General features: G+C 34.9%; 1 protein-coding gene across 1 annotated transcript in view; it reads right to left on the bottom strand.

Moving 5' to 3' along the window:
• Window positions 1-13,368: 13,368 nt before the first annotated feature.
• Rack1 (Receptor of activated protein kinase C 1) overlaps window positions 13,369-27,691 on the bottom strand; it is a 55,409-nt gene continuing 41,086 nt past the window's right edge. Inside the window, exons 6-7 of the mRNA XM_083141569.1 lie at window positions 15,191-15,331; window positions 13,369-13,648 (exon numbers count right to left, since the gene is read on the bottom strand). Coding sequence (XP_082997695.1) covers window positions 13,472-13,648; window positions 15,191-15,331 — 318 coding nt within the window. The 3' untranslated portion in view covers window positions 13,369-13,471. The remainder of the gene's footprint in view (window positions 13,649-15,190; window positions 15,332-27,691) is intronic.

Genomic DNA, 27,691 nt, shown 5'->3' with positions numbered 1-27,691 from the left:
GTCTCATTTTCTATGTTGCTTTGGGTTTCACGTTTAGAGGCGATTTCAATCCCAAGAAGTAGTTTATATATATATATAAATATTGATAATATGTTTTCAGTAATTTTTATTTCAATTTGTATAAAATTTAGCAATATTATATATATATGTGGAAAGAGAACATGTAATTTCAGAAAAAAACGTTATCAACATATTTTTTTTTACGATCGTCTGAAAAACAGCAGAAACCTGTCTCTCAGGAAAAAATTCGGATTTTCAGGCCCATCCGGAAAGGGTTAAATATCGAACGAAAAAGTTAATTCTGTAGGTTCAAGCCACATCTTTTTTTTTTATCAGCATTTAAATACCAAAGAATTTTACGTTAAGCCTAAAATTATATTTCTCTAAGATTATTTATTTTGCGGGAAACATAATGTTACACAACAAATAGCACAAAATAGTTGAGAAATAAAAATGTTTATTTTCTTAGCTATATTACACCCAGGTTGACAATACAAAGCTTTTGTGAAGTCAGAAAAAAAGATTTATATATAAATAAAACAATATTTGTATGAAAATTATGTATATTACAATATTAGTATGATAGAATTTAATTATTACCCATTTCCCACATTATTAATTATATTTTTGTTATATTTCTATGAAATGAATAATTAATAGCTTTAAAAGAGTGTTAATAAAAATTCATAAAAAACATATACCCCTTATATAGATATTTATCTCTCTCTCTCTCTCTCTCAAAATATGATGCATTTGTATATTCGAGCTGAAATTGGTTATAGTATTTTTGAGTTGTAGAGAAGAAATTTGATCATTGTTGTTACTGTTAAAGATGTTAACAATATCTCATTGTTTGTATGATAATTTGTTCATGCATTTCCATTTTATGAAGCATAAGTTAAATAACAAATTCTTGAAATCTGGATACAACTTCAGATTATATTTTGAAACTGCAAAAAAAAATGGATAACTGAATTTCTAAAGCTTTTTTTGTAATATTTCTAAGATTACTATTGCCTAAGAAAATATATAATAATATACACACACAGAATAATTATTAATAATGTTATTCTGCCTAAGAAAGGATGTAGGATTTTTAGTTACAAGTTTTTTGGCACATGATTTACACGATAAACTTTATTCATCTATGCTAAAACTAGTGTGACTAGACACACAATTTTAATGTTTATAAAAATGTTAACGTTTCACTATAAAATTATCAAAGTACTTATTCAGGGTTGCAAGACGTTCACCTGAAATTCGTCATTTTACTTTGCACAGCAATTTTCTATATTTGTCAACAGGCCTTGATATAATTGAACTATTACTCTTTATTATGCCATAATTTATTTCTTGCTATTTAATTTGAAGGGCACATATTAATTAATGTATAAAACTTTAAGAAATATAAGGTTATTTGTGATTGAAATTGTTGGAATCCGGTCATCAACTTTTAAAAGAACAATTTACCAGGCTGCAGTCACGCATAATTGAGAAGTCAAGTCTGTTTCAAATTATTGTACAGAGTGTTTCAATAAAAAGGTAACAAAGTATCCACAACATACCCTGTACTTGACATTTTGAATACAAAGAAATCATCAAATATTTTCAAGGTTGCTTAGGATGAAGTATTTTGTGGGAATTACTTATTTGTATGATAATACTTATTGTATAATCATTACAATGGCAATGAATGCTAATTAAATTACACTAATAATCACAAAGGATTAGCCTCAAACTTAAATCTGGAACCGTCAGGGATAATATTTTGCTTCAACCATTGAATGTGTTTGACCTCCGAGGTGGCAATTGTTGTTTTGTCAGAAAATGTGCTTGATATATTTGTGCTTTTGAAATTCAAGTCTGAAGGACAACAGGAAGAAGCGAATAAGACATTTCTCTCCTAAATAATGCTTCCCCCCTATAAAAATTGCTTTAATTTCAAATCAAAAAATTTCATGCGATGACTTCGTATCAATCTTACTTTTAACTACCACTCCTTATAATAATTAATGCAAATTACTGTGACTGAACATGTGAAATATGTAAATTTAAGCTAACATTTAGGCATGCCTCCCCCCCCCCCACCTTTCAGATGCTCATGGCGAAGGGTGCTTTCAGATGCTCATGGCGAAGGGTGGGTGACATTAGATATCACAGAATTTTGGGCACAGGTACATTTCCTTAGTGAAAAGCTATTTTTCATATTGCGGCAAAATATTTACGTTACATTGTGTGTAACTATCCCAAGTGGCCACCATTAATTTATAGACTGGAAGAGTACAGTTGCAAAAGTTACATTTATCTGTTCTGCTACAGCCTCTTGAATGTGAAACCTTGGATCCTCTTAACAAGTGGGGGGTTAGCCCCACCACCTCTTGTTTTAAATTTTTTTCAACATTTTTTTAAAAAAATTGAAAATAAATTACATTGTTCCCTAGTGTGTTCCTAATTTTCAGTATTACTTTTGTTCTTAAAAACATAAATGTAACATACATGGGGGACAAAATTCACTTGGAGGGCCTCATTCCCCCCTTTAGATGCATGTTTTTTAACACTAATACCAGCGACAATGTGTAATTGGTTGGTAATGATGGTATACAAACAAAAAAGCATGAATGCAAAATGAATATGGTTTTCTCTAGGTTTAGTGGATGATAAAATATGTGGGTGACACTCGTGTGATAATTGGTTAGTTTTTATTAATATTGGGAATTATAATATTATTGCACCTGCATAAACAAAGGAAGCATTGATTCAACAACAAATTGGTTTCTTGAATTTTAGTAATAAAAAAGTGCAGGTCTGCGAGGCCCCTCCCCCTCAGGTAAGTTAGTATCTCAGTGTGGGTAAGCTAGGGTTTAACAAACAAACAATTCATATCTCTACATTTTGTGACACAGAAGTGATTGTTTTATCCTATTATAAGTGTGCGATTGTCACACACACACATACAGCAATGTGGCTCACAAACTTGTCCCTTCATTAAAAAAAAAAGTTGATCATCATTATTAATTTCCTTCAGCTGCCGTTGTAGATTCAAATAACTTCCCTGCGGAACTGTTGCCTGCGACTCCAAAACTAGAAATGATATCACATTTCTGCTAGATGCTTACCATCAGGTTTCCCTACAAAAATCCTGTAAACTCTTCTTTCCTCAGAAACTTTTTTTGCAATATCCCGATTAGTTTGATCAACTAAAAACAAAAGCATTTTTTTTCTTACATGCTACCCAGTACAGCAGTGGTTGTCAAATCTATAATGCTTTACACTAAATTATTTTTTTCCAAACATTTGGCCATTTGTCTCATCCTAAATCCATTAAATCTCACGAAAATGTTGCCCTCAAATACTTCTATGCAGCAACTTGCTGACAGTATTGTAGCCAGCTCTCATTGTTGAGTTCTTAGCATGCAACAAAGTCAAATTATTTAGGTTTGAATCCAGTTTCGTTCACTCATCAGTTCACCTCATCCTCGTCAGTGATTAACCAGGAAGTTAGAAAAGTGATGCAAAATAACCAAATGTACAAAAAAAAAAAAAAAAAAAAATTGATGATGTTTGGCAAGGGAGAATACAGAAAAGAGGAAAAGTAATTTACAAAACTATTTTGAAGTTTACAACTTGTCCAAAAGTGATGTGTAGTAAAAAATAATGTATTTTTTAACAAGCCTCCTTTTCCTACATGGAAAATGTCAGCTTCAACCAATTAAGGCAATAATTGACTTGAATAATTACAAAGTAAAAATTTAAATTGTGCAAATTATTTTGACATAGAATTGAACAGTATCTGAAGCTGTTCACTTTTTCCCAACATGGTAACACCACAGCAACATTAAACTATGCATAGACAAAAAATGAATTTAGCTTTGAGCTGCAATATAAAACAGCAAGAACATAATTTGAACAAGTTTACTCAAACTAGCATGATTAGAAATTATCTCTCATATTATAGTTACAACAGTGGCGTATGCCGAGTCTTAAGACCTGGACTAGCTATGGAGGAAGAAGACTTGACTCATTCTTTACATCTTCAAGGAAGCCACATTGCCAACTCATAAAAATTCAGGGTTGCCAACTCATACAAATTCAGGGTTGCCAACTCATACAAATTCAGGGTTGCCAACTCATAAAAATTCAGGGTTGCCAACTCATAAAAATTCAGAGTTGCCAACTTATAAAAATTCAGGGTTGCCAACTTCAGAATTGCCATTATCTTCTTTTTGAAATCATGTTAATTCGCAGTTTCTAATCTATTTTTCTTCAGGATTTTACTTTCTAGGCTTCAGGCTTCACAGATAGCCTAGCTAGCCTGGAATATATACTCATGAGCTACAAGAATGTTAATTTAATTCTCCACAATTTAAATTACAGTCCCTCAACCTATCATTTTTGCATAAATATTTCAATGGTCACATTTTATTGTACTTGATCACATTTTCATGAAAAATTGATTATGCTGTCATTAATATATTTTGTATTGTAATATTATAAAGATACAAACTGTCCTTGAAGGATATGACATTCTTTTTAGAAAAGAAGTGTTCATTTCAGTGAAATTTGAAATAACTTTTTAGAAATTGAAATCTGCCAAAGTTAACACATTTTCTGTCTATGCTAACAAATGTTTATAAAATGTCCTCTTGCTGTTCCATATACACTACATTTTTAACAGAAAAATAATTATAAAATAAGCAGTGCAGCTGCAAATAATGTACTGCCAGTGTCCAATTTTAAAATATATGTGTGCAAACATATATAGTAGATAGTAAAGTAGATAAAGATATAATAAATGATTATATATATATGACTTAATATATAACTGCACATGTATTCATATATTACATTTACTGAGGTGTTCGTGTTCTAGAATAGGTTACGTAGTCTTGCTCTGAGGAGTTTGGGAGAAATTGCACAGAATGCTGAGCCCCAAAAAAAAGATCATTTCAATCTTCTATATTAATGAAGAAACTGCACCATGCAGTGGAAATAAAATAGTAATTTCTCTCATTCCCACAGAGCTTATTGAAAATATATTATTGTGGTTTAATCGATGTTCGCTGCCATCAAATGCAAGTATAATGTCAGTGTTGCTAATTTTATCACTTACACTGCACTTTTGACACTAGCGTGGCACTAAGAAATATAGCGAATGCTTCTATTGCATTGCCTGCATTTGATGGCAAATTGTCTCCCTGTCACGTGCATATTTAAGCGTGTACGAAATTTCTTCATCATAAAAATGTGTGTACACTGTTAGAATTTACATATATACTTTCAAATACTAATGAGATTCTTTCAATATAATATAATTTATACTAGAGACAGGATTAAAATCTTGGTAAGCTTCTAAATGATGCATATAACCAAAAAAAAAAAAGTTTTATGTTGTTGTGGTGTTGGGTGTTGAATTTCTAGATCTTACAAAAGCAAAGGCCCAAATATTCCTCAATCTTGGAATTATAAAATACAATGATGGTGATGATTACATAAAAACAATTTTCATTCTTCATGTAGGATAAAGGCATTAAGAATTTCAATTATTTACGCTTATATAAAATCAAATTTTCATTAGACAATTGCTTCGTTTTACAAGGCAATTTTCAAATTGAAACACTGCTTTTAATTATATGCATAAATTTCTCATGATTTTTTTTTAATGTTGCAGTGTAACTAGCAATTAAAATACGAAAAACATATTAACAGCAATCTGGACTACGTTACAAAACATACCTTGTTTTGTCGGGGTTCAAAATTTTCAGATTGAAAATTATTTTAACATTCTTTTTCCATGTCTTGTTCTTATCTCTCATTCCTGAAGAAGAACCTGGATCAGTCCAAAAATTCAGAACGTCAACAAAACAAGGTACATGTAATTTTGTAATATATTTAGTTAGAGAAAATTTCAGATATAACACAAATTAACATTTTGTGCTGAAATCGTCAACAATGAAAAGAGCGAAATTGAAAATAACAAAAATAAGTCAAAGCCCTTTTGGCCCTTCTTGCTTTTATCCATTATATATACATATACATACATGATTAGAAATGATCTCTCATATTATAGTTACAAGAATATTAATTTAATTCTCCACAATTTAAATTACAGCCCCTCTAGTATAACATAATTTGTGCATAAATATTTCAATGGTCACATTTCATTGTACTTGATCACATTATATTATATTATATATATATAATGGATAAAAGCAAGGAGGACCAAAAGGGCTAAGTAAAAATCAAAGAAGGTAAAAGGAAACACTCACCGGACAGTAGAAAAATTCAAAATTTTCGCTAATTTCATAGCATCATCGGTGTGAGGAGAAATAGACGGAACCGGAAGTACTTAGCGAAAATTTTGAATTTTTCTACTGTCCGGTGAGTGTTTCCTTTTACCTTCTTTGATTTTTATATATATATATATAATGAGGAACATACAGGGTTAAGCAAAAGTAGGTTGACAATCTTTCTTTTGTATTAAAGATTCAGTGGCCCCACGATCCCCATGGATTTCTTTTCTGGGGTGTGGGAAAGAGAAGGTATTCCAAAGAATACTAAACCTACTTGGGATATGTCAACCTACTTTTGCACCACCCTGTATACCAACACTTGATGGGAAGTTATTATATTGGGTGGGAATCCTGTACACAATTGGTTTTTAATATTTACCAAACATAAGTGTTAAATTTATGATAAAAGTTATTCAAACTAGCTTCAGATCTGTCATCAAAATGTAAATTAAAAATACAAACTTTTTGTAACATTAGGTTAACATTTATATAAACATTATATAAACTAATATTTGTTTAATTCACAGAAAACATGTAAATTTCTGTACATAAAATGTATTAAATGTTATATTAAATTTACATTAAGACTTGTAGAGAGAGAGATTTCTTCCAATATGAATTTATTTATTTATTTATTGTAGTACTTTAGTGGATTGTTTCTCCGTTGCAATGATATTCCAAGGATTTCCAGTTACATGTATGAGTTAACATGTAAAGCATGGAATGGTATTAAAGTATATGTGGACTCTTTTTGAAGTTGTGTTTGTTAGTGCAAATGTTTATTGCAATAGTTAAATATTGTTCATAGAGTATTTAAAAAGTGAAATATTGTAGTAATTTCATGTTTAAAGAGATTTACTAAATAAAGACAGTTAAAGAAATAAATACACAGACAAGATTTTAATTTAACTTAGATTCAGCTGTACTGATTTGTTATATTTATTGGTGCACGAGTGTTGGTTTCAAGAAAGAATGGTCACAAAATCCGGATTTCAAATCATCAGATATCAGTTTCGGATGCAATGGCGAATATCCAGATATGGAAATCTGGATAATTTGGACATGCAGATAGTATGGATATCCAGATGACTAACACTGTTATTTCTAATATTTGAGTATTTGGATTGCTATTTACTTTTTCAAGGCAAGTATTTTCTGGTAAAAATGGTGAAATGAAGGAACTAATTACCAAATAAAGGACAATTATTTCCTTAATTTCAGGCACCAAAAAGTTAACACGCTTGACCAGAAAGTAACATTTATATGGGAAGTGAACGCTAATCCACATAAATCTAATAAAGTGGCAAATGTAATGTATTTAAGAATCAAACGTTTAGATTCATAAACATATTATTTTCTCTCCACTTTGACATTCGTATAACACATGCACATATCAACAAGCGTTAATACAAGTTACGTCCACATATCAAACAGGTTTCCGATAATTATGTCACGCTGGTTTAGTTATCAATCAGTACATCTGGGCAACAACATTTACATTGATATAACACTGAAATATGAAAGAGTGAAAATTGAATAGATCTATGTAGAACCGAAATTTAAATCTTGTACGAGGCCGAGAATCACAAAAAAGAGAAACAAGATGCCCCGTCTCTCCAACGTCCACTCCCACTTGACTGAGTGTCACTTGAGCGACGGCCCCTGATTGGCTCGCCACCTATACTGAACTGCCACACCAAATACATAAAATCCTACCCTGACATCTCTGAAGATGAGAGTGACGTTAGCTCTCGGGAGCTTGGAAGCCTATCTAGAAATCACCTGGCTGATATTCCCAGAATTATCATTTGCTGCCAGGAAAGCTTCAAGAATTATTTAACATTTAGTACTGCTTTACTGCCATTTTTGGCTAATCACGACACTGAGGATGGATGAAATTGAAATTACACTGGTTGAAGACTCACCTATGGCATTGTAGCACACTGTGCTAACCACTCATACAATACACCATTCTAAGTGCAGAAAATAACTCATGACTATCTTGATACCTTGTGTAACTACATGTCATTCACCGACATTCACTACGAGCCTCGGCAGCAAGCAGCCCGGCGTCAGCGATTGTCTTTCCCGGCGAACGGGGTCCGTGACAGTTCGCACGCTAGTCTGTTTTTCACGCTCTCTTTCCCTTTCTGTTGACGTTGCAGACTGACGCCAGTATAATCTTCCGTCTGAAGTTGTGCTGTCATGTCTGTGTGTTGAAGATTGTGGCTTAATATGGCACCACAAAAAGTTTACATTACAACAAAGGATTTATCTTGTAGTGTGTTACTTTGGAAAGAGGAATTGTGTAGAAATGTGACGATGTTTTGCAACAAAATTTCCTGGTGTTCCCGTTCCACATAGGACCACTATATTAAACCTCGTAAAAAAGTTTAGAGCAACAGGGTCAGTTCTGAATAAAAAATAAAGTATACAAAGACAATTCGTACAAGAAATCGGGAGAATTACAGTAGACGAACTTGCACGTGTAAATGCCAATTTCCTTCGGAGATGCCAGGAATGTGTTGCAGGAGAGGGCCATCATTTGCAACATCTTCTGTAGTCAAGGTTAGTACACAATACGAAAACTGTAATTTTAATAGCAGACTCTAGTGGACTGTCGGGGACCCCGTTCACTGGGAAAGGCAAGCACTGATGCTGGGCCGAATGTCAGGGAATGCTCTGTATATAACGTAAGTTCATCGTTACTTCAAATGTGAAAATATGGACTGCAGAAAAGTACATTAAAATCCGGAAAACAGAAGAAAAGGTTTAGAAACTAGAAAGTATTGGAAGAAAAATGAACATCACAACTAAGGGTGCCCAATACTTTAAAATTTCCTACATTATACACTAAATCTTGTGTAACATCACAAAATCATAATAAAAATTGAACGGTGGCCCTTTATACTCAAGCTGTTTTGGTTGTTGAGGTTTCCAGATTTTAATGCATTCCATTATATAGGTGTACACAAAGTGTCCAGACACATTTTAATTATTAATAAAAAAACTAATGAAGATGCAAATGAACTGGCGGTAATGATAGATAGATAAACTCATAAAGTTTAATGTCCTGCATCAATACAGTTCTGTGTGTTCATTTTGTCGCATGTAGAATGACAAGATTATAGATTATTTTCCACATTCGGGTCAGCATGTTGACATCCACAGTATGTATAGCACTCTTTATTCTGGCTTTATTTGCATCACTTTTCTAAGGTTTGTCAATATTGTTCGTAGTGTTTACAACAAACACTTGCTGGGAAGACTAATTAGACATGCTGGTCTGATTCATTCGCCCACAAGGTTACCCGACAAAACCTCATTGGAGATGTGGCACACATTTTTATACGTCAAAAATTAACATATGAGCTGAAAGCCATTATAAACAACACTATAGCATCTGTGGATATCAACATGCTGACCCAAACTTAGGAAAAAATTGATTATAGTCTCTACATTCTCTGTGCGACAAAAGCAACACAGGTGTACTGATACAGGACATGAAACTTTGAGTTTATCTATCATTGCTACCAGTTTATTTGCACGTTCATTAGTTTCTTATTTATTAATAATTAAAATGTGTCCAACACTTTGTATACACCCTGTGTCTTACCTGCATGAGGTGGTTTGACAAGTAAAAACTTTCAAACTTCAAATATTCCTCCCTCCTCCTATTCTCAAATCAGGTTCACAGACCATCTTGCAAACAAACTAGCTACAGCATATCCTGTCACTAAATAAATAGAACATCCACGTTTCAAAGAACAGGACATGTGGTTCATATCAGTGGCTACTGCCATCATCCTTGTAAGGACCTGTTCATTTTCTTGGGAAGACTTCCAGTTTGAGTCATTTTGCTGATGGTTGACATGTTATTTGCAACTAAAACAATGGTTTTATCTGACAACAATACACCTGATGAATAGATTCTGGCTATCGACCAGATGAGTTATGGAAAATATTTCAAGCTTTAGAGAGCTAACCACTCTCATCTTCAGGGTTGAAGATGAGTGACATTAGCTCTCTGGTCGATAGCCCGAGAGAATCTATTCTTCATTCGCCACCAGGAAAGCTTCAAGTCTAACTACAACAATACACCTAGTGACTGGTCATATATTGTCCAGGCGATATCAACTAGACGATATAGCACTATATTTTGGTGATATATCGCCAAAATATGACGATATATATTGTTGGTGATATTGTCATATTTGGAAAGATATATCATCACGATATTTGGCAATATATCATTGAGACAATATATCACCGATATCATGATACAAAAAAAATATATTGTGACGATATTTTCTTTACGATATATTGCGATATTGAATTTCCAATATCGTCCATCCCTAATAGTGACTATAAGCATAAATATACAGGAAACGATGTGAAAATCTTGCTTGTAGTGCATTAGAAACAAAATTTAGCAAGTAACTACACACTTCCTCTAGGTAAAACATTCACCAACAGTGCAACAAAAGTAACATTAACTTCAAAATAAGTTGATTGATTGTAAATAGGTATAAAGACAATACAATTTCAACCAATACTTCCAATAATCTAGCAACTGAAGTAGAGAAATGTTACATTGAAATTTCTGTTGCACAGCTGCCTCTTGAGGCTAATCGTGTTGAGGATTAACCCCCGTAACCCATTAGCGCAGAGAAAAAATTTTCTTCTCTTTCATACTTGAATATATTTTTACGGAGGGTGAGGTATCATTAACATTATTTTACTATGATATCTTTGTTCGTGAAAGAATGGAGGGGGGCACAAATGTGGGCACTGGACATTACAGTATATGGTTTCTCAATATTTATTTGGGAAAAGTGGGTAATATTAAGAACACTAGAATATACGAGATCACATTAAATCTCATATTTATGATAGAAATAACATTTTTAATAAGTCACTCATATAGTTCAATAGCTTCAAAGTAACAAAGGTTTTAAATTTATGAAATTTCACTTTTCAACATTTTATGCACTAACGTATGTACTAGAATCTACATCAGGTAAAAGCTCAAGTTCTCAGTGCATATAGCACATTTAGGGGATGGGGGGGGGGGGGGGAAGGCCTCACACAATCCAGATCTCTGCAATTTTGGAGGTGATGTGATCAGCATCATGTTCCAGCCACCAGGTACCCATTGATTTGAGTTTCGGTGAGCCCCAGAGCTGCTTTATACAGGGACAAGGCTGGAAAAAGAGCTGAGATTTCTTCAACATTCAGTCGTGAAGAATAATAAATGCTTGTATCTCTGATACCCTTAGATATGAACAAAGGCAATGAACCATTAAATGACACAATTTCCTAACCTGCCCTTTGTGCACTTTCATTTAAAAAAAAATCTGATATGCATATAAAATGTATACAAAGGAAATCCAGTTACACTACGAAGAATACTTATAATCTTCAATCATTTCTATAGTAACTATTCGATCTTCTCCTTGCAATCAATTTGTTGCGTAAATTATAAATAATGTGTAGTATAGGCCTACTGCTCGATGGTCATAAACAAATAGCAAGGTAAACTGCTGTGACAGTTCACCCACCCATTTCTGCCCATTGGCAACAAAAGTGGACAGTAAATATCAAACCCGTACTGTTACTATATTATGAAGTTCAAAGAACTTTGGACTTTAAAGTAATATACATCACATCAGTTTAAAAAGCTATTAATAGATAAGTAGAATTATGTAAACATAATAAAAAATAACTTACCTTGTGGAACTTGCCATACTTGTACATTTCTCAACTACAACAATTGCTCCCACCAAAATAAATGCAATGTTCCCTCTGATATTGCTGCAGACTTGTAACTGACAACAAGAATTTCACTAACATTTTTTTTTATTTTGTAGTTTGTTCGCATGATCGACACCCACCAATAAATGTGGGCACTAAAGGGTTAAGTGTGGATGGTGTATATTTATGCCATCTGCAATGTGCTGTTGCAGTGCAGTGTACACTTTGTGTTCGCTCTGACTAGATTCAACTGCAGGTGGCGTATATGTACTCCTAGATGTAGAGAACATAATCACGCTAGGTTAGATTATCCTAGTAGTAAAAACGACAGTAGCAGAAAAGGTAAAGTGCTCCCCTGTGCTTAGCACCACACTATGAAGGTGCATAGGGGGTGTGGGGGTAACACCCCACACTTTCTTGATCCGGTTGTGAGGGGGGGGTGATGTGATCAGCATCACGCCCCTGACCACCTTTACCCCTTCCCCCAGGGTTTCCCCAGGTACCCATGTCATTCGATGCTGGGTGGGCACCGGGGCTGCTTCCATTAGAAAAGTTCCCGGATTTGAACCAGCCAGGGATTGAACCCGGGACCTTTAGCATGGTAGTGAGATGCGTTACCGACTGAGCCACCGTGGCCAGCTGTGGAAAAGGAAGAAGATGAATTAGAAGAAAAAGAATATAAATTAGATGTAAGAAAAGTTGCTGTCGTGCAGTATTTCGTATTTAAAAGAAAACTAAACAAGGCTCAAAAGGCAAATTTTCGAGAGATGTTGATATGCTCTTGCTTGCAAGTTTTAGTCCACTTTATGAGCATTTAGGCTAATCAGGACTGGTCCTACAGTTTAAAGAGCTATCCGAATCACTGTGCAATGTGCCTCTACCAGGGCAGCCCGAGATGTGCTTCATGACCTCTGAAAGCAGTAATTAATCTGAACTGCAAATGGAGAATTGAGTAATCAAACAGTTTTGCTGAAACTACACCTATGCCAGGACTCCACACACATGACCATTAGTCCAGCAGAAACTAATATGCCACCAAAGTGATGAATAAGTCCTGAAATACATTATAATAATTCTTAGTCACCAAAAAATTAGCCTTCTTGGTAATATAGCAATAAAAAATTTGACCAGCTACAGATCCACACACACTATTTTGCACGTGTATTAGACAAAGATCTTTTTCTTTTCTCTCCGAGCATGTACACTGAAACTAGACTATCACAGTAAGAAGCAATTAAAGACTGAAAAGATCCAATTTCATTTTGATACGAAAATGTTAATCTAAATAGTAATAACTTATTGGGAAATTTAAAATTTAAATCAATTTTCGGTGTATCAAGCAGTTATTTATTTCATAAAATATCTTACATGCCAAGAAAGTTCAGCACAGACTGCTTTCTTGCACCAATATTTTCGCAAACATGTTTCTATCGTGCAGAGACTGACACTTGCCAAACTCTGATGGTGTTATCTGAATACCCTGCGAACAAGGTCTGCCCGTCTGTTGACCATGCAAGGGACAAGCACTGGGGAGGTTCAGCCTTGGCTGTCTGGGATACGACTTCTGGCCTTAGTTCTTCTACCATGTCCTTACTCTCCAAGTCCTTTAAAGAAAAAAGGGGAAATTCAGCATAGCTTAATTAGTGCAGCCACATATTTATGACAAATAGAGGCATGCAAATTTAGTTTTTGGCGAAAACACGAAATGTGAAATAAGACATTGTAATGTTAATTTTCATGTTTCTGAAAAGTGTGAGGTGCATTTTCCCACCCTGTTTTGTCACAAATTAATGCAAAATGCGAAATATACTCATTAAACACGAAATTTAGAGTTTATTTACAGACGCGACACTTTCTGAAGTCAAAATTATCCTGAGTGTTATGCAATTCATGGGAAATTGATTAATTATCCTGTAAATATTTGAGAAGCAAAAACGGACCCCTTTATACAGGAATAAATTTAATATTCTGGTAACAATATAAATGTGCTATTAGAAGGGATATGTTCATTTTGTGTACTAAGTGCAGTTTTTAAACCATATTTGGGATAATATTCACATTTTTAAAAACCAAAATGAAATTTTGTATACAGCTTTTTCAGATATAACAGCAAAATTCTATTCCATTTGCCACTTTTGAACACAAAATTGACTATTTTTCTCATTTACCAAAAATATGGCTCTAGAAATAAAAGATTTTGGTATAAAAAACTGGGCACATTTCAAGATCAAACTATCGCTTCTAATACCAAAATAAATCCAAAATTCATGACCTTTTTTAGATTTAATTATATTATGTAAATATTAAAAGCTTAAATTAAATTACATGATGTAATTATGAAAACCCATGGATACCTGTAAATATCGACCAAGTTACCTTGGCATTTTGTCAGCAACTGTTCTGTATGAATAGGGACCAAAATCTTTACTTTTGGGCCTTCCTATCTGGTTGCCCTTAGGCTGGGATCACAGGATACCGTGTACCCTGCATGGACGAATCTGCTTAAACCTTGGGCTAGTTCCTCATAGACCTAAGGCTTTCAAGCAAGGTTCTTGCATTACAAACAAACCGTGATTAATGTTGGAAGGGATACCTGATAGAAATGTGTTAGCAGATCTGTGTCTGTCAATTAGATTACTTTTTATGGTAATTATGCAAAAGGACAATAAATTTCCGTAACCTTACACTCCAAATTAACAAAGGTATAAATCTGACACCAATGTCCTGTCAGGATGTGGTTTTCAGTTACCCTGTGTGAAGTCAGATTTGGGATAACCCAGCTGTAGCTTGTCACAGGGCCTAGAGGATCAGTGGAGGTGCACGTCATCTTTGTGAGTGTCCCTTCATCAATTTCAATACATCACTCACCAACCAGTTATTGGCCCATACGGCCTAGAACTGTCCGTGACTACGATGTAACTATGATACTCCTCGACTTACTATTGGCTGGAGATACTCAGGATCTTGAGCTTAAAGTTATCAACATAAACTTCAGAGACTCTAGTCAGTCATCACTGTATCTCCTTTAATCAAATAGTAAAATATTTAAATCAAATTCCAAAATGTAGAAGCTGAGGGGAAAGAAGAAAAAATCACACATTCAAAGTAACTCATATTCATGCAAAACTTTGTCATTGCCTACTCACCCATATTTTGATGGATGGCCCGAAAGCTGCACACAGCCAATAGCGATTGGGCGAGAAACACAGAGCAGTGATGATGTCATTGTGATCCAGGGTGTGCAAATGCTTCCCATCATTCAAGTCCCACAGCATGGCTTTGCAATCCTGAAATGGAAGAATGGCAAATGATTAATCATTACCACACAAGTTTACAGTCATTGATAAGGAATTACAAGACTCCTTGACTTACTACAGCCTGGAGATACTCAGGATCTTGAGCTTAAAGTTGTCAACATAAACGTCAGAGACTCATCCTCAGTCATCACTGTACCTCCTTCAAATTCAAACAAAGAACAACAAAGTAAACTGATTGAGAACAATGTGATTTGGATTAAAAGTTTTTCATGTCTACAGAGAAAAATTAACGCACAATTCCAAGAGTTGATAGATAACACTGTTCAACAATGAAATTTTTACAGAAAGGAAAATGCCCAATCTTTATAGATTTTGGTACGCTGTATTCGAAAATGACAATAGTTTTTGTTTTATAGCTCTCGTTTTTGAGATAAAGTAAAAAAACAATCTTAGAGATTTTGGTACGCAATAGGAGGGCTGAAAATTATATTGAACTAGTGAATGACCTTACATGTGCCTATGAGAAACTGAAATGCAACATGTCACCCAAAATGCACTTCATTCACTCACATATCGACGTTCTCCCTGAAGATTGTGGGGCATCTAGTGATGAACATGGTGAGAGGTTTCACCAAGAAATCTCTGTAATGGAACATCGATACCAAGGAAGATTCAGTGCTTCAATGTTGGCCGATTTCTGCTGGACTTTGCAGAAAGTCTCTCATCTTCCCCATAAGCGGCAGGCGAAGAGAAAATGCGTGTTGTAAACAAGGTAGCTGTTAATAGCTTCACATGATTTGTGAATAGGTTAGATTTTACTAGTTTGCATGGTTAGTTTGCATTGTAAAATCTAGTCTGACAAAAATTATGTGATATATGGAATCAGCAAGCTTGTCATTCAAAAATTTTGAATAGAATATGAAAAATATATGTATCAGTATTTCAGTAGCAATACACACTTCAACATCCTCTATCTTAAAAACTAGAGCCATTCGAGAAAAACTAACTCCATATTTCTGATCAGTGCATCGAATTAACACCAAAACCACTGTCAATTGTTTGGTAAGTAAATGTGTGTTAGGCAGTGCTACGCTTGTTAGACTATGGCCCATTATAATATGTGAAGAACATAAAAGTTTCAATAACTTCCAAACCTCAGCTAATTTAGATTTTTAATTGTCATTTTCAACTTCAGCACACTCAAATCCATATAAATCAGCTTTTTTGGCCTCCCTAAAAAAACAAAAGTTTAAAAATTTGTTTAGTGTAATTCATGCATAATTCCAAGAATTAGGGGTGAGTAGCTGTTGTACACAAGTATTTTTATTCGGAACAAGTTTCCAGTCATTGATAAGGAATTACAAGACTGACTTACTATTGGCTGGAGATACTCAGGATCTTGAGCTTAAAGTTATCAACATAAACTTCAGAGACTCTAGTCAGTCATCACTGTACCTCCTTCAAATTCAAACAAAGAACAACAAAGTAAACTGATTGAGAACAATGGGATTTGGATTAAAAGTTTCTCATGTCTAGAGAAAAATTCACGCACCAATCCAAGAGTTGAAAGATAATTCATGCATAATTCCAAGAATTGGGGGTGAGTAGCTGTTGTACACAAGTATTTTTATTCATAACAAGTTTCCAGTCAAAGATAAGGAATTACTAGACGCCTTCACTTACTACACGCTGGAGATACTCAGGATCTTGAGCTTAAAGTTGTCAACATAAACGTCAGAGACTCTAGTCAGTCATCACTGTCTCTCCTTTAAATTCAAAGAGAACATAGTAAACTGATTGAGCACAATGGGATTTGGAATAATAGAACTTTTTCATGTCTATCGAGAAAAATTCACAAACAATTCCAGGAGGCAATAGATAATACATGCATAATTCCAGGAATTCGAAGTGAGCAAGTACTCTGCTCTGCACATGTATTTGTCTTCGTAACAAGTTTCCAGTCAAAGATAAGGAATTACAAGACGCCTTCACTTACTACACGCTGGAGATACTCAGGATCTTGAGCTTAAAGTTGTCAACATAAACGTCAGAGACTCATCCTCAGTCATCACTGTACCTCCTTCAAATTCAATCAAAGAACAACAATGTAAACTGATTGAGAACAATGTGATTTGGATTAAAAGTTTCTCATGTCTATAGAGAAAAATTCATGCAATTCCAAGAGTTGATAGATAATTCATGCATAATTCCAAGAATTAGGGGTGAGTAGCTGTTGTACACAAGTATTTTTATTCGTAACAAGTTTCCAGTCATTGATAAGGAATTACAAGACTGACTTACTATTGGCTGGAGATACTCAGGATCTTGAGCTTAAAGTTATCAACATAAACTTCAGAGACTCTAGTCAGTCATCACTGTACCTCCTTCAAATTCAAACAAAGAACAACAAAGTAAACTGATTGAGAACAATGGGATTTGGATTAAAAGTTTCTCATGTCTAGAGAAAAATTCACGCACCAATCCAAGAGTTGAAAGATAATTCATGCATAATTCCAAGAATTGGGGGTGAGTAGCTGTTGTACACAAGTATTTTTATTCGTACACAAGTATTTTTATTCATAACAAGTTTCCAGTCAAAGATAAGGAATTACTAGACGCCTTCACTTACTACACGCTGGAGATACTCAGGATCTTGAGCTTAAAGTTGTCAACATAAACGTCAGAGACTCTAGTCAGTCATCACTGTCTCTCCTTTAAATTCAAAGAGAACATAGTAAACTGATTGAGCACAATGGGATTTGGAATAATAGAACTTTTTCATGTCTATCGAGAAAAATTCACAAACAATTCCAGGAGGCAATAGATAATACATGCATAATTCCAGGAATTCGAAGTGAGCAAGTACTCTGCTCTGCACATGTATTTGTCTTCGTAACAAGTTTCCAGTCAAAGATAAGGAATTACAAGACGCCTTCACTTACTACACGCTGGAGATACTCAGGATCTTGAGCTTAAAGTTGTCAACATAAACGTCAGAGACTCATCCTCAGTCATCACTGTACCTCCTTCAAATTCAATCAAAGAACAACAATGTAAACTGATTGAGAACAATGTGATTTGGATTAAAAGTTTCTCATGTCTATAGAGAAAAATTCATGCAATTCCAAGAGTTGATAGATAATTCATGCATAATTCCAAGAATTAGGGGTGAGTAGCTGTTGTACACAAGTATTTTTATTCGTAACAAGTTTCCAGTCATTGATAAGGAATTACAAGACTGACCTACTATTGGCTGGAGATACTCAGGATCTTGAGCTTAAAGTTATCAACATAAACTTCAGAGACTCTAGTCAGTCATCACTAGAGACCGGATGTTAGGCAAAATGCCTATTCTTTCCTGTTAGAAATATGATGAAAACGAATGTTGCGAAGGCCAGGGGGGAGGGATTAGCTTCATTTAAAGCCAATTTAATTTTGCCTATTTCATACGATATTACCTATATTATTTCATAAATGCCAGATATTGCCTATTTTAGGCATTTTCTTTAAAATTGGGACATGACTGAACTCTGTGCATACAATTTCCAGTCCCCAGGATTAGTTTCCGATGCTTCCAAGAAATTTAAAAATAACAGTTAGCGAGTTATTGCAGCTAATAAGAACTTGGACAAATTAAGGGCAATTCAACAAGTTCTAAAAGCTGAAAATATACAAACTGAGTTAGATCCACATGTTCTCGCGTGCTTTAAGTATGCTCCGGTAACATCTGTGGAGGTTGAAAGATCTTTTTCAATTCTAAAAATGTGTTGTCCGATCGTAGACATAACTTGTCGGTTGATCACCTGAAGAAATACCTTGTACCGCAATTAGTGCTTCTTATTCAGAGACTGCCAAACCGTACAGTACAAACTTGAAATGCATTTAAACAGTTTCTCAGTTCGAACTACTGTGTGGAATATACAGTGTAAATTTTTTAACTGAAATGACCCTGTGTGCAGTGATAAAGTGTATATTTAAAAAATTTGCGTACTGGTTGTAAGTAGCCAACAATTTCTTTTGTCAGACTATTGAGTGTAGCCTTTATACAATAAAAAAATTTGGGCTGACGTGACTCCTGTTTGCAGTGATTTATTAAGTACAACATTGGACTGCTGTCTCTAATGATGAGCTCCTGGTTTATTTTAAGCAACTATAAAGAATGTACAGGTAAGTCTTTATATTATTTAAACACCTATTTCTTTTTGTATGTCTATCTTCATTATTTTGAGTTAAATTTCATTGCCTTTTTATTGCCTATTTGTATTTTAATGCCTATTTTACTGCCTATTTTGAAAATTATAAGTGCTTATTTGCCTGCCTATTTTATATGTTTTTAGTGCCTAAACATCCGGTCTCTAGTCATCACTGTCTCTCCTTTAAATTCAAAGAGAACATAGTAAACTGATTGAGCACAATGGGATTTGGAATAATAGAACTTTTTCATGTCTATCGAGAAAAATTCACAAACAATTCCAGGAGCCAATAGATAATACATGCATAATTCCAGGAATTCGAAGTGAGCAAGTACTCTGCTCTGCACATGTATTTGTCTTCGTAACAAGTTTCCAGTCAAAGATAAGGAATTACAAGACGCCTTCACTTACTACACGCTGGAGATACTCAGGATCTTGAGCTTAAAGTTGTCAACATAAACGTCAGAGACTCATCCTCAGTCATCACTGTACCTCCTTCAAATTCAATCAAAGAACAACAATGTAAACTGATTTAGAACAATGGGATTTGGATTAAAAGTTTCTCATGTCTATAGAGAAAAATTCATGCAATTCCAAGAGTTGATAGATAACACTAGGGAACATTGAAATTGCGGCACAGTGTTTGAGAGCTAATTTAGGGCAATTTCATGCTGCTGAATAATGATATAATAATATATTTCCTGAATTGGCTCTAATTTATGAAATAGATGCAACTAAACCAAAATGGCGGAAACATAAGACATACATATAAATGAACTTCCAACAACAATTTAATATTTCTTTTTGTGATTACAATCATTATTATAAAAATAAATTTATATAGGTCTACGATCAAAATAATTAAGAAAATATGTACACAATGAAGTAACAAACTATGTGAAACGTTTTCTATACGATTTCCTGCTGTATTGCTTTTTAGGACAATCCCTCTGTAAGCTCCAACAGTAGTCGGCCATCACGTGGCGATCCCACCGTCCCTGGTACTTTTCTTCCATTATCCTTATATCCTGATGGAACCTTTCTCCCTGTTCTTCACTAAAATCACCAATGTTCTCAGGGAATCTGTCAATGTGGCTATGTAGAAAATGTATCTTCACACTCATATTAGCTCCCAATTTCTCAAAATTTTTCAACATATTTCCAACTATATCGGGGTACTTTTCTGCTCTGTGATTCCCCAAAAAGTTTTTGACGACGGACACAAAGCTCAGCCAGGCCTCAGATTCGATGTAAGAGATGTAAGTTGTAAAATTGGCATCATTTATAACTGTACGAATTTGTGGTGGTCCGTCAAAGATTCCTGCCTTCAATTTTTCAATACTTAGTCCTGGAAAAGTGTGGCATATATATTTAAAACAATCACCACTTGTATGTAAGGCCTTGACAAACTGTTTTATCAACCCAAGTTTAATATGCAGTGGCGGAAGGATGATTTTGTCCCTATCTATCAGCGGTTCATGAATGATATTAGCTTTTCCCACTAATATTTTCCCTTGGGGGCCAAACTTTTATCGTCCAATGCTTTTCTCTAGCACGACTATCCCACAAACATAGGAAACAGGGATTCTTTGTGTACCCACTTTGCTGTCCTAGTAAAAAATCACCATCTTCAAATCCACACACACGAGTCACTTATGTTCAGCATATTCAATTTTTTTCTAAAACCATTTTTATGTTTTGTTATTCTTCCTTAAGGTTTGTTGAGTGTCCGATACATTGCCTAGCAATGCTTCATAAGTTGCCTAGCAACAATTTACAAATAAATAAATAAGTTTCTTATGGGAATTTCAGCCCATTATCAAATTTTGATACTACCTAGAAAAGCCAGGAGTAATTTTACCTCCAACATTTTCCATGATGTGTTTATTTTTATAACTGGAGTTAATTCAACTGAACCAATCATACAATTGGAAATCACAGTTGTTTTGTGTGCTGAAACTGTTATTAAACTTTATGCCGCAAAATAAAATCTTTTTTTTGTTCCCCAGTGTAATTCATGCATAATTCCAAGAATTAGGGGTGAGTAGCTGTTGTACACAAGTATTTTTATTCGTAACAAGTTTCCAGTCATTGATAAGGAATTACAAGACTGACCTACTATTGGCTGGAGATACTCAGGATCTTGAGCTTAAAGTTATCAACATAAACTTCAGAGACTCTAGTCAGTCATCACTGTACCTCCTTCAAATTCAAACAAAGAACAACAAAGTAAACTGATTTAGAACAATGGGATTTGGATTAAAAGTTTCTCATGTCTAGAGAAAAATTCACGCACCAATCCAAGAGTTGAAAGATAATTCATGCATAATTCCAAGAATTGGGGGTGAGTAGCTGTTGTACACAAGTATTTTTATTTGTATACAAGTATTTTTATTCGTAACAAGTTTTCAGTCATTGGTAAGGAATTACAAGACTCCTTGATTTACTACTGGCTGGAGATACTCAGGATCTTGAGCTTAAAGTTATCAACATAAACTTCAGAGACTCTAGTCAGTCATCACTGTCTCTCCTTTAAATTCAAAGAGAACATAGTAAACTGATTGAGCACAATGGGATTTGGAATAATAGAACTTTTTCATGTCTATCGAGAAAAATTCACAAACAATTCCAGGAGCCAATAGATAATACATGCATAATTCCAGGAATTCGAAGTGAGTAAGTACTCTGCTCTGCACAAGTATTTGTCTTCGTAACAAGTTTCCAGTCATTGATAAGGAATTACAAGACTGACTTACTATTGGCTGGAGATACTCAGGATCTTGAGCTTAAAGTTATCAACATAAACTTCAGAGACTCTAGTCAGTCATCACTGTCTCTCCTTTAATTTCAAAGAGAACATAGTAAACTGATTGAGAACAATGGGATTTGGAATAATAGAACTTTTTCATGTCTATCGAGAAAAATTCACAAACAATTCCAGGAGCCAATAGATAATACATGCATAATTCCAGGAATTCGAAGTGAGTAAGTACTCTGCTCTGCACAAGTATTTGTCTTCGTAACAAGTTTCCAGTCATTGATAAGGAATTACAAGACTGACTTACTATTGGCTGGAGATACTCAGGATCTTGAGCTTAAAGTTATCAACATAAACTTCAGAGACTCTAGTCAGTCATCACTGTCTCTCCTTTAAATTCAAAGAGAACATAGTAAACTGATTGAGAACAATGGGATTTGGAATAATAGAACTTTTTCATGTCTATCGAGAAAAATTCACAAACAATTCCAGGAGCCAATAGATAATACATGCATAATTCCAGGAATTCGAAGTGAGTAAGTACTCTGCTCTGCACAAGTATTTGTCTTCGTAACAAGTTTCCAGTCATTGATAAGGAATTACAAGACTGACTTACTATTGGCTGGAGATACTCAGGATCTTGAGCTTAAAGTTATCAACATAAACTTCAGAGACTCTAGTCAGTCATCACTGTCTCTCCTTTAAATTCAAAGAGAACATAGTAAACTGATTGAGAACAATGGGATTTGTATTAATAGAACTTTTTTATGTCTCTCGAGAAAAATTCACAAACAATTCCAGGAGCCAATAGATAATACATGCATAATTCCAGGAATTCGAAGTGAGTAAGTACTCTGCTCTGCACAAGTATTTGTCTTCGTAACAAGTTTCCAGTCATTGATAAGGAATTACAAGACGCCTTCACTTACTACACGCTGGAGATACTCAGGATCTTGAGCTTAAAGTTGTCAACATAAACGTCAGAGACTCATCCTAAGTCATCACTGTACCTCCTTCAAATTCAATCAAAGAACAACAATGTAAACTGATTGAGAACAATGTGATTTGGATTAAAAGTTTCTCATGTCTATAGAGAAAAATTCATGCAATTCCAAGAGTTGATAGATAATTCATGCATAATTCCAAGAATTAGGGGTGAGTAGCTGTTGTACACAAGTATTTTTATTCGTAACAAGTTTCCAGTCATTGATAAGGAATTACAAGACTGACCTACTATTGGCTGGAGATACTCAGGATCTTGAGCTTAAAGTTATCAACATAAACTTCAGAGACTCTAGTCAGTCATCACTGTACCTCCTTCAAATTCAAACAAAGAACAACAAAGTAAACTGATTGGGAACAATGTGATTTGGATTAAAAGTTTCTCATCACACACAATTCCAAGAGTTGATAGATAATGTTCTGGGCAGAGCGGTAACGAAGGGTTAAGAATATTCAGAGCATAAGACTCCCAGGGTTCATTCTTCTCTGCTGCCACTCCAACCAGGCACTGGGAAAGGGTAGCTGCCATTTACTATTACTATTCTTGGTAATAAGAATGAAAATAAATAGCTGTGAATTTATACTATAATCTATTCTAGAATAAAATAAACAAAATCAATAGGTACAACTCTCCCACCCATTTGTTCACAAGAAAAATAAAACACCATTGGCCAAAGAAAAAAAAATGAAATAGCTATTTGAATTTTTGAGTTTAGTTCAGTTCGTGCACGTTCCAGATTCAACTAGATAAATTGGAGGTCCACACGCTTAGCTTCACATTTCCTCTGTTCGTGAGGGTCAAGGGGACGCAGGGCGATAGTAAGAAGTGCCACTGCCACTACTGCAGTCGGGCTTCACTTACTAGTCTGGATCAGCTATCCTAAAATTGTTCTGGTGGTATGAGGTAATCTCCCCTCGGCGTAGCACACTCAATGGAAGACGAGTCCTCCCATCCACTGTACTCTGTTTCATCCACTACACCACAAGACACAAAGGACAACTAAAGTTCTTCTCCTTCCCTCACTTAACACAATTTCACAATCCTCCTCTCGTCAGATCTAAGAACACACTCTCTTGGAAAATGCACGTTTTCTTCTACCAACAAACTGTCTTGAAAACAAAAGAACGAAAAAGCCAATCAGTCCGTCCGTTCTATCGTCCTTTGGCTCCTCTGTCCTCCCTTGGACCAATGGTCACCCGTCTTCATGGTTCTATTTAACATTTTGCACAAAGAGGAGAAAAAGAAAATAAAAGTCACTTCTTGGAGACCCCTCTTTTCACAACACACACAACTGCCAACTTGTGTCCTTACTTACCCCTAACTTAGTTCCTGTACAAAATCTATGTTGAAGCTATTGCACTCTATTATTCCATGTATAATAACTCATCACGCCTATGCAATGGATAGAGGATCCGATTATTAATTATTTGAACAAAATTATGACAATGTAAAGTTTAGTTGATTATATAGGAGTTTGGTTATACTGGATCCTGGGGTGTCCTTGGAATGCAGGGGTTGGGGTAGCCGTACAGCCTCTCTGTCTTCTGGGTCGACAAAGAAAAAGACAAGAAACGGTCGACTAAGAAAAACGAAGAGAAAAAAAAATGATGGGCTTGGCAACGAGGAAAGAAAATATGAAAAATTAATAGAATAATACTACTAATAATAAGAAAATAAAGGTGCGCAGTACAATAATTCATGCATAATTCCAAGAATTAGGGGTGAGTAGCTGTTGTACACAAGTATTTTTATTCGTAACAAGTTTTCAGTCATTGGTAAGGAATTACAAGACTCTGATTTACTTTTGGCTGGCGATACTCAGGATCTTGAGCTTTAAGTTATCAACATATACTTCAGAGACTCTAGTCAGTCATCACTGTAGCTCCCTCAAATTCAAACAAAGAACAACAAAGTAAACTGATTGAGAACAATGTGATTTGGATTAAAAGTTTCTCATCACGCACAATTCCAAGAGTTGATAGATAATTCATGCATAATTCCCAGAATTAGGGGTGAGTAGCTGTTGTACACAAGTATTTTTATTTGTATACAAGTATTTTTATTCGTAACAAGTTTTCAGTCATTGATAAGGAATTACTAGACTGACCTACCTACTATTGGCTGGAGATAGTCAGGATCTTGAGCTTAAAGTTATCAACATAAACTTCAGAGACTCTAGTCAGTCATCACTGTACCTCCTTCAAATTCAAACAAAGAACAACAAAGTAAACTGATTTAGAACAATGGGATTTGGATTAAAAGTTTTTCATGTCTATAGAGAAAAATTCATGCACAATTCCAAGAGTTGATAGATAATTCATGCATAATTCCAAGAATTAGGGGTGAGTAGTTGTTGTACACAAGTATTTTTATTCGTAACAAGTTTTCAATCATTGGTAAGGAATTACAAGACTCCTTGATTTACTATTTGCTGGAGATACTCAGGATCTTGAGCTTAAAGTTATCAACATAAACTTCAGAGACTCTAGTCAGTCATCACTGTCTCTCCTTTAAATTCAAAGAGAACATAGTAAACTGATTGAGAACAATGGGATTTGGAATAATAGAACTTTTTCATGTCTATCGAGAAAAGTTCACAAACAATTCCAGGAGCCAATAGATAATACATGCATAATTCCAGGAATTCGAAGTGAGCAAGTACTCTGCTCTGCACATGTATTTGTCTTCGTAACAAGTTTCAAGTCATTGATAAGGAATTACAAGACGCCTTCACTTACTACAGGCTGGAGATACTCAGGATCTTGAGCTTAAAGTTGTCAACATAAACGTCAGAGACTCATCCTCAGTCATCACTGTACCTTCTTCAAATTCAAACAAAGAACAACAATGTAAACTGATTGAGAACAATGTGATTTGAATTAAAAGTTTTTCATGTCTATAGTGAAAAATTCATGCACAATTCCAAGAGTTGATAGATAATTCATGCATAATTCCAAGAATTAGGGGTGAGTAGCTGTTGTACACAAGTATTTTTATTTGTAACGAGTTTTCAGTCATTGATAAGGAATTACAAGACTGACCTACTATTGGCTGGAGATACTCAGGATCTTGAGCTTAAAGTTATCAACATAAACTTCAGAGACTCTAGTCAGTCATCACTGTACCTCCTTCAAATTCAAACAAAGAACAACAAAGTAAACTGATTTAGAACAATGGGATTTGGATTAAAAGTTTCTCATGTCTAGAGAAAAATTCACGCACCAATACAAGAGTTGAAAGATAATTCATGCATAATTCCAAGAATTGGGGGTGAGTAGCTGTTGTACACAAGTATTTTTATTTGTATACAAGTATTTTTATTCGTAACAAGTTTTCAGTCATTGGTAAGGAATTACAAGACTCCTTGATTTACTACTGGCTGGAGATACTCAGGATCTTGAGCTTAAAGTTATCAACATAAACTTCAGAGACTCTAGTCAGTCATCACTGTCTCTCCTTTAAATTCAAAGAGAACATAGTAAACTGATTGAGCACAATGGGATTTGGAATAATAGAACTTTTTCATGTCTATCGAGAAAAATTCACAAACAATTCCAGGAGCCAATAGATAATACATGCATAATTCCAGGAATTCGAAGTGAGTAAGTACTCTGCTCTGCACAAGTATTTGTCTTCGTAACAAGTTTCCAGTCAAAGATAAGGAATTACAAGACTGACTTACTATTGGCTGGAGATACTCAGGATCTTGAGCTTAAAGTTATCAACATAAACTTCAGAGACTCTAGTCAGTCATCACTGTCTCTCCTTTAAATTCAAAGAGAACATAGTAATTCATGATTGGGAAAAGAGAGACGCGGTAGTATATAAATACGGAGAAACTAGTACTCACTTTTATCCGCGAAGCTGTTTTTTCTTCTTTTTCGATTAATTTCAGTGGCCACTGCCACCATCCTCGTTGGAACTTGCTGCGCTGTTGCTTGGCGTGCGTCTTTTGTTCGTAGTTCTCTGGCTGCCGTTAGGTGCGCTGCTAGGTGTGCTGTGCGTCTTGGTGCGTCGTCTGCTATTTCCGGGCGATAACTGCTGCAGTAGTGGAATCCAAGTATGGTGCGCTTGCCCGCTATCGATGTTTAGTTCGTGCGGGAAGTGCATTATGGCGTGCGTTTGCTTCATTTTGGTGTCTATGAGCGTGTGGGCAGTGTGTTTGACTCGAACCTTTTGAATTTTATGGCTATTGTATTTGATATGTCTAGCAAGACCAGTAGTGGGTTGGGCTTTTTTCGCATCTGCTAGGTGCTGTTGGATTCTTTCATTGACAGATCTGATGGACCTGCCGATGTAATGAGCCTTGCATTCACACTCTGCATCATATACACCTGGGTTGTCAAGGGGGGAGAGGAAGTACCGTTTGTGCTTGTTCAGTTTATCAGTTATTTTGGAGTTGGGTTTGTGCGCTACTTTGATGCCAAATGGGAGAA

The sequence above is a fragment of the Lepisma saccharinum genome, chromosome 20, assembly GCF_977018435.1.
Source record: "Lepisma saccharinum chromosome 20, izLepSacc3.1, whole genome shotgun sequence".
In the NCBI taxonomy this organism is placed as follows: domain Eukaryota; kingdom Metazoa; phylum Arthropoda; class Insecta; order Zygentoma; family Lepismatidae; genus Lepisma; species Lepisma saccharinum.
The sequence above is the reverse complement of the archived record's forward strand: the minus strand, read 5'-3'. Positions and strand labels throughout refer to the sequence as shown.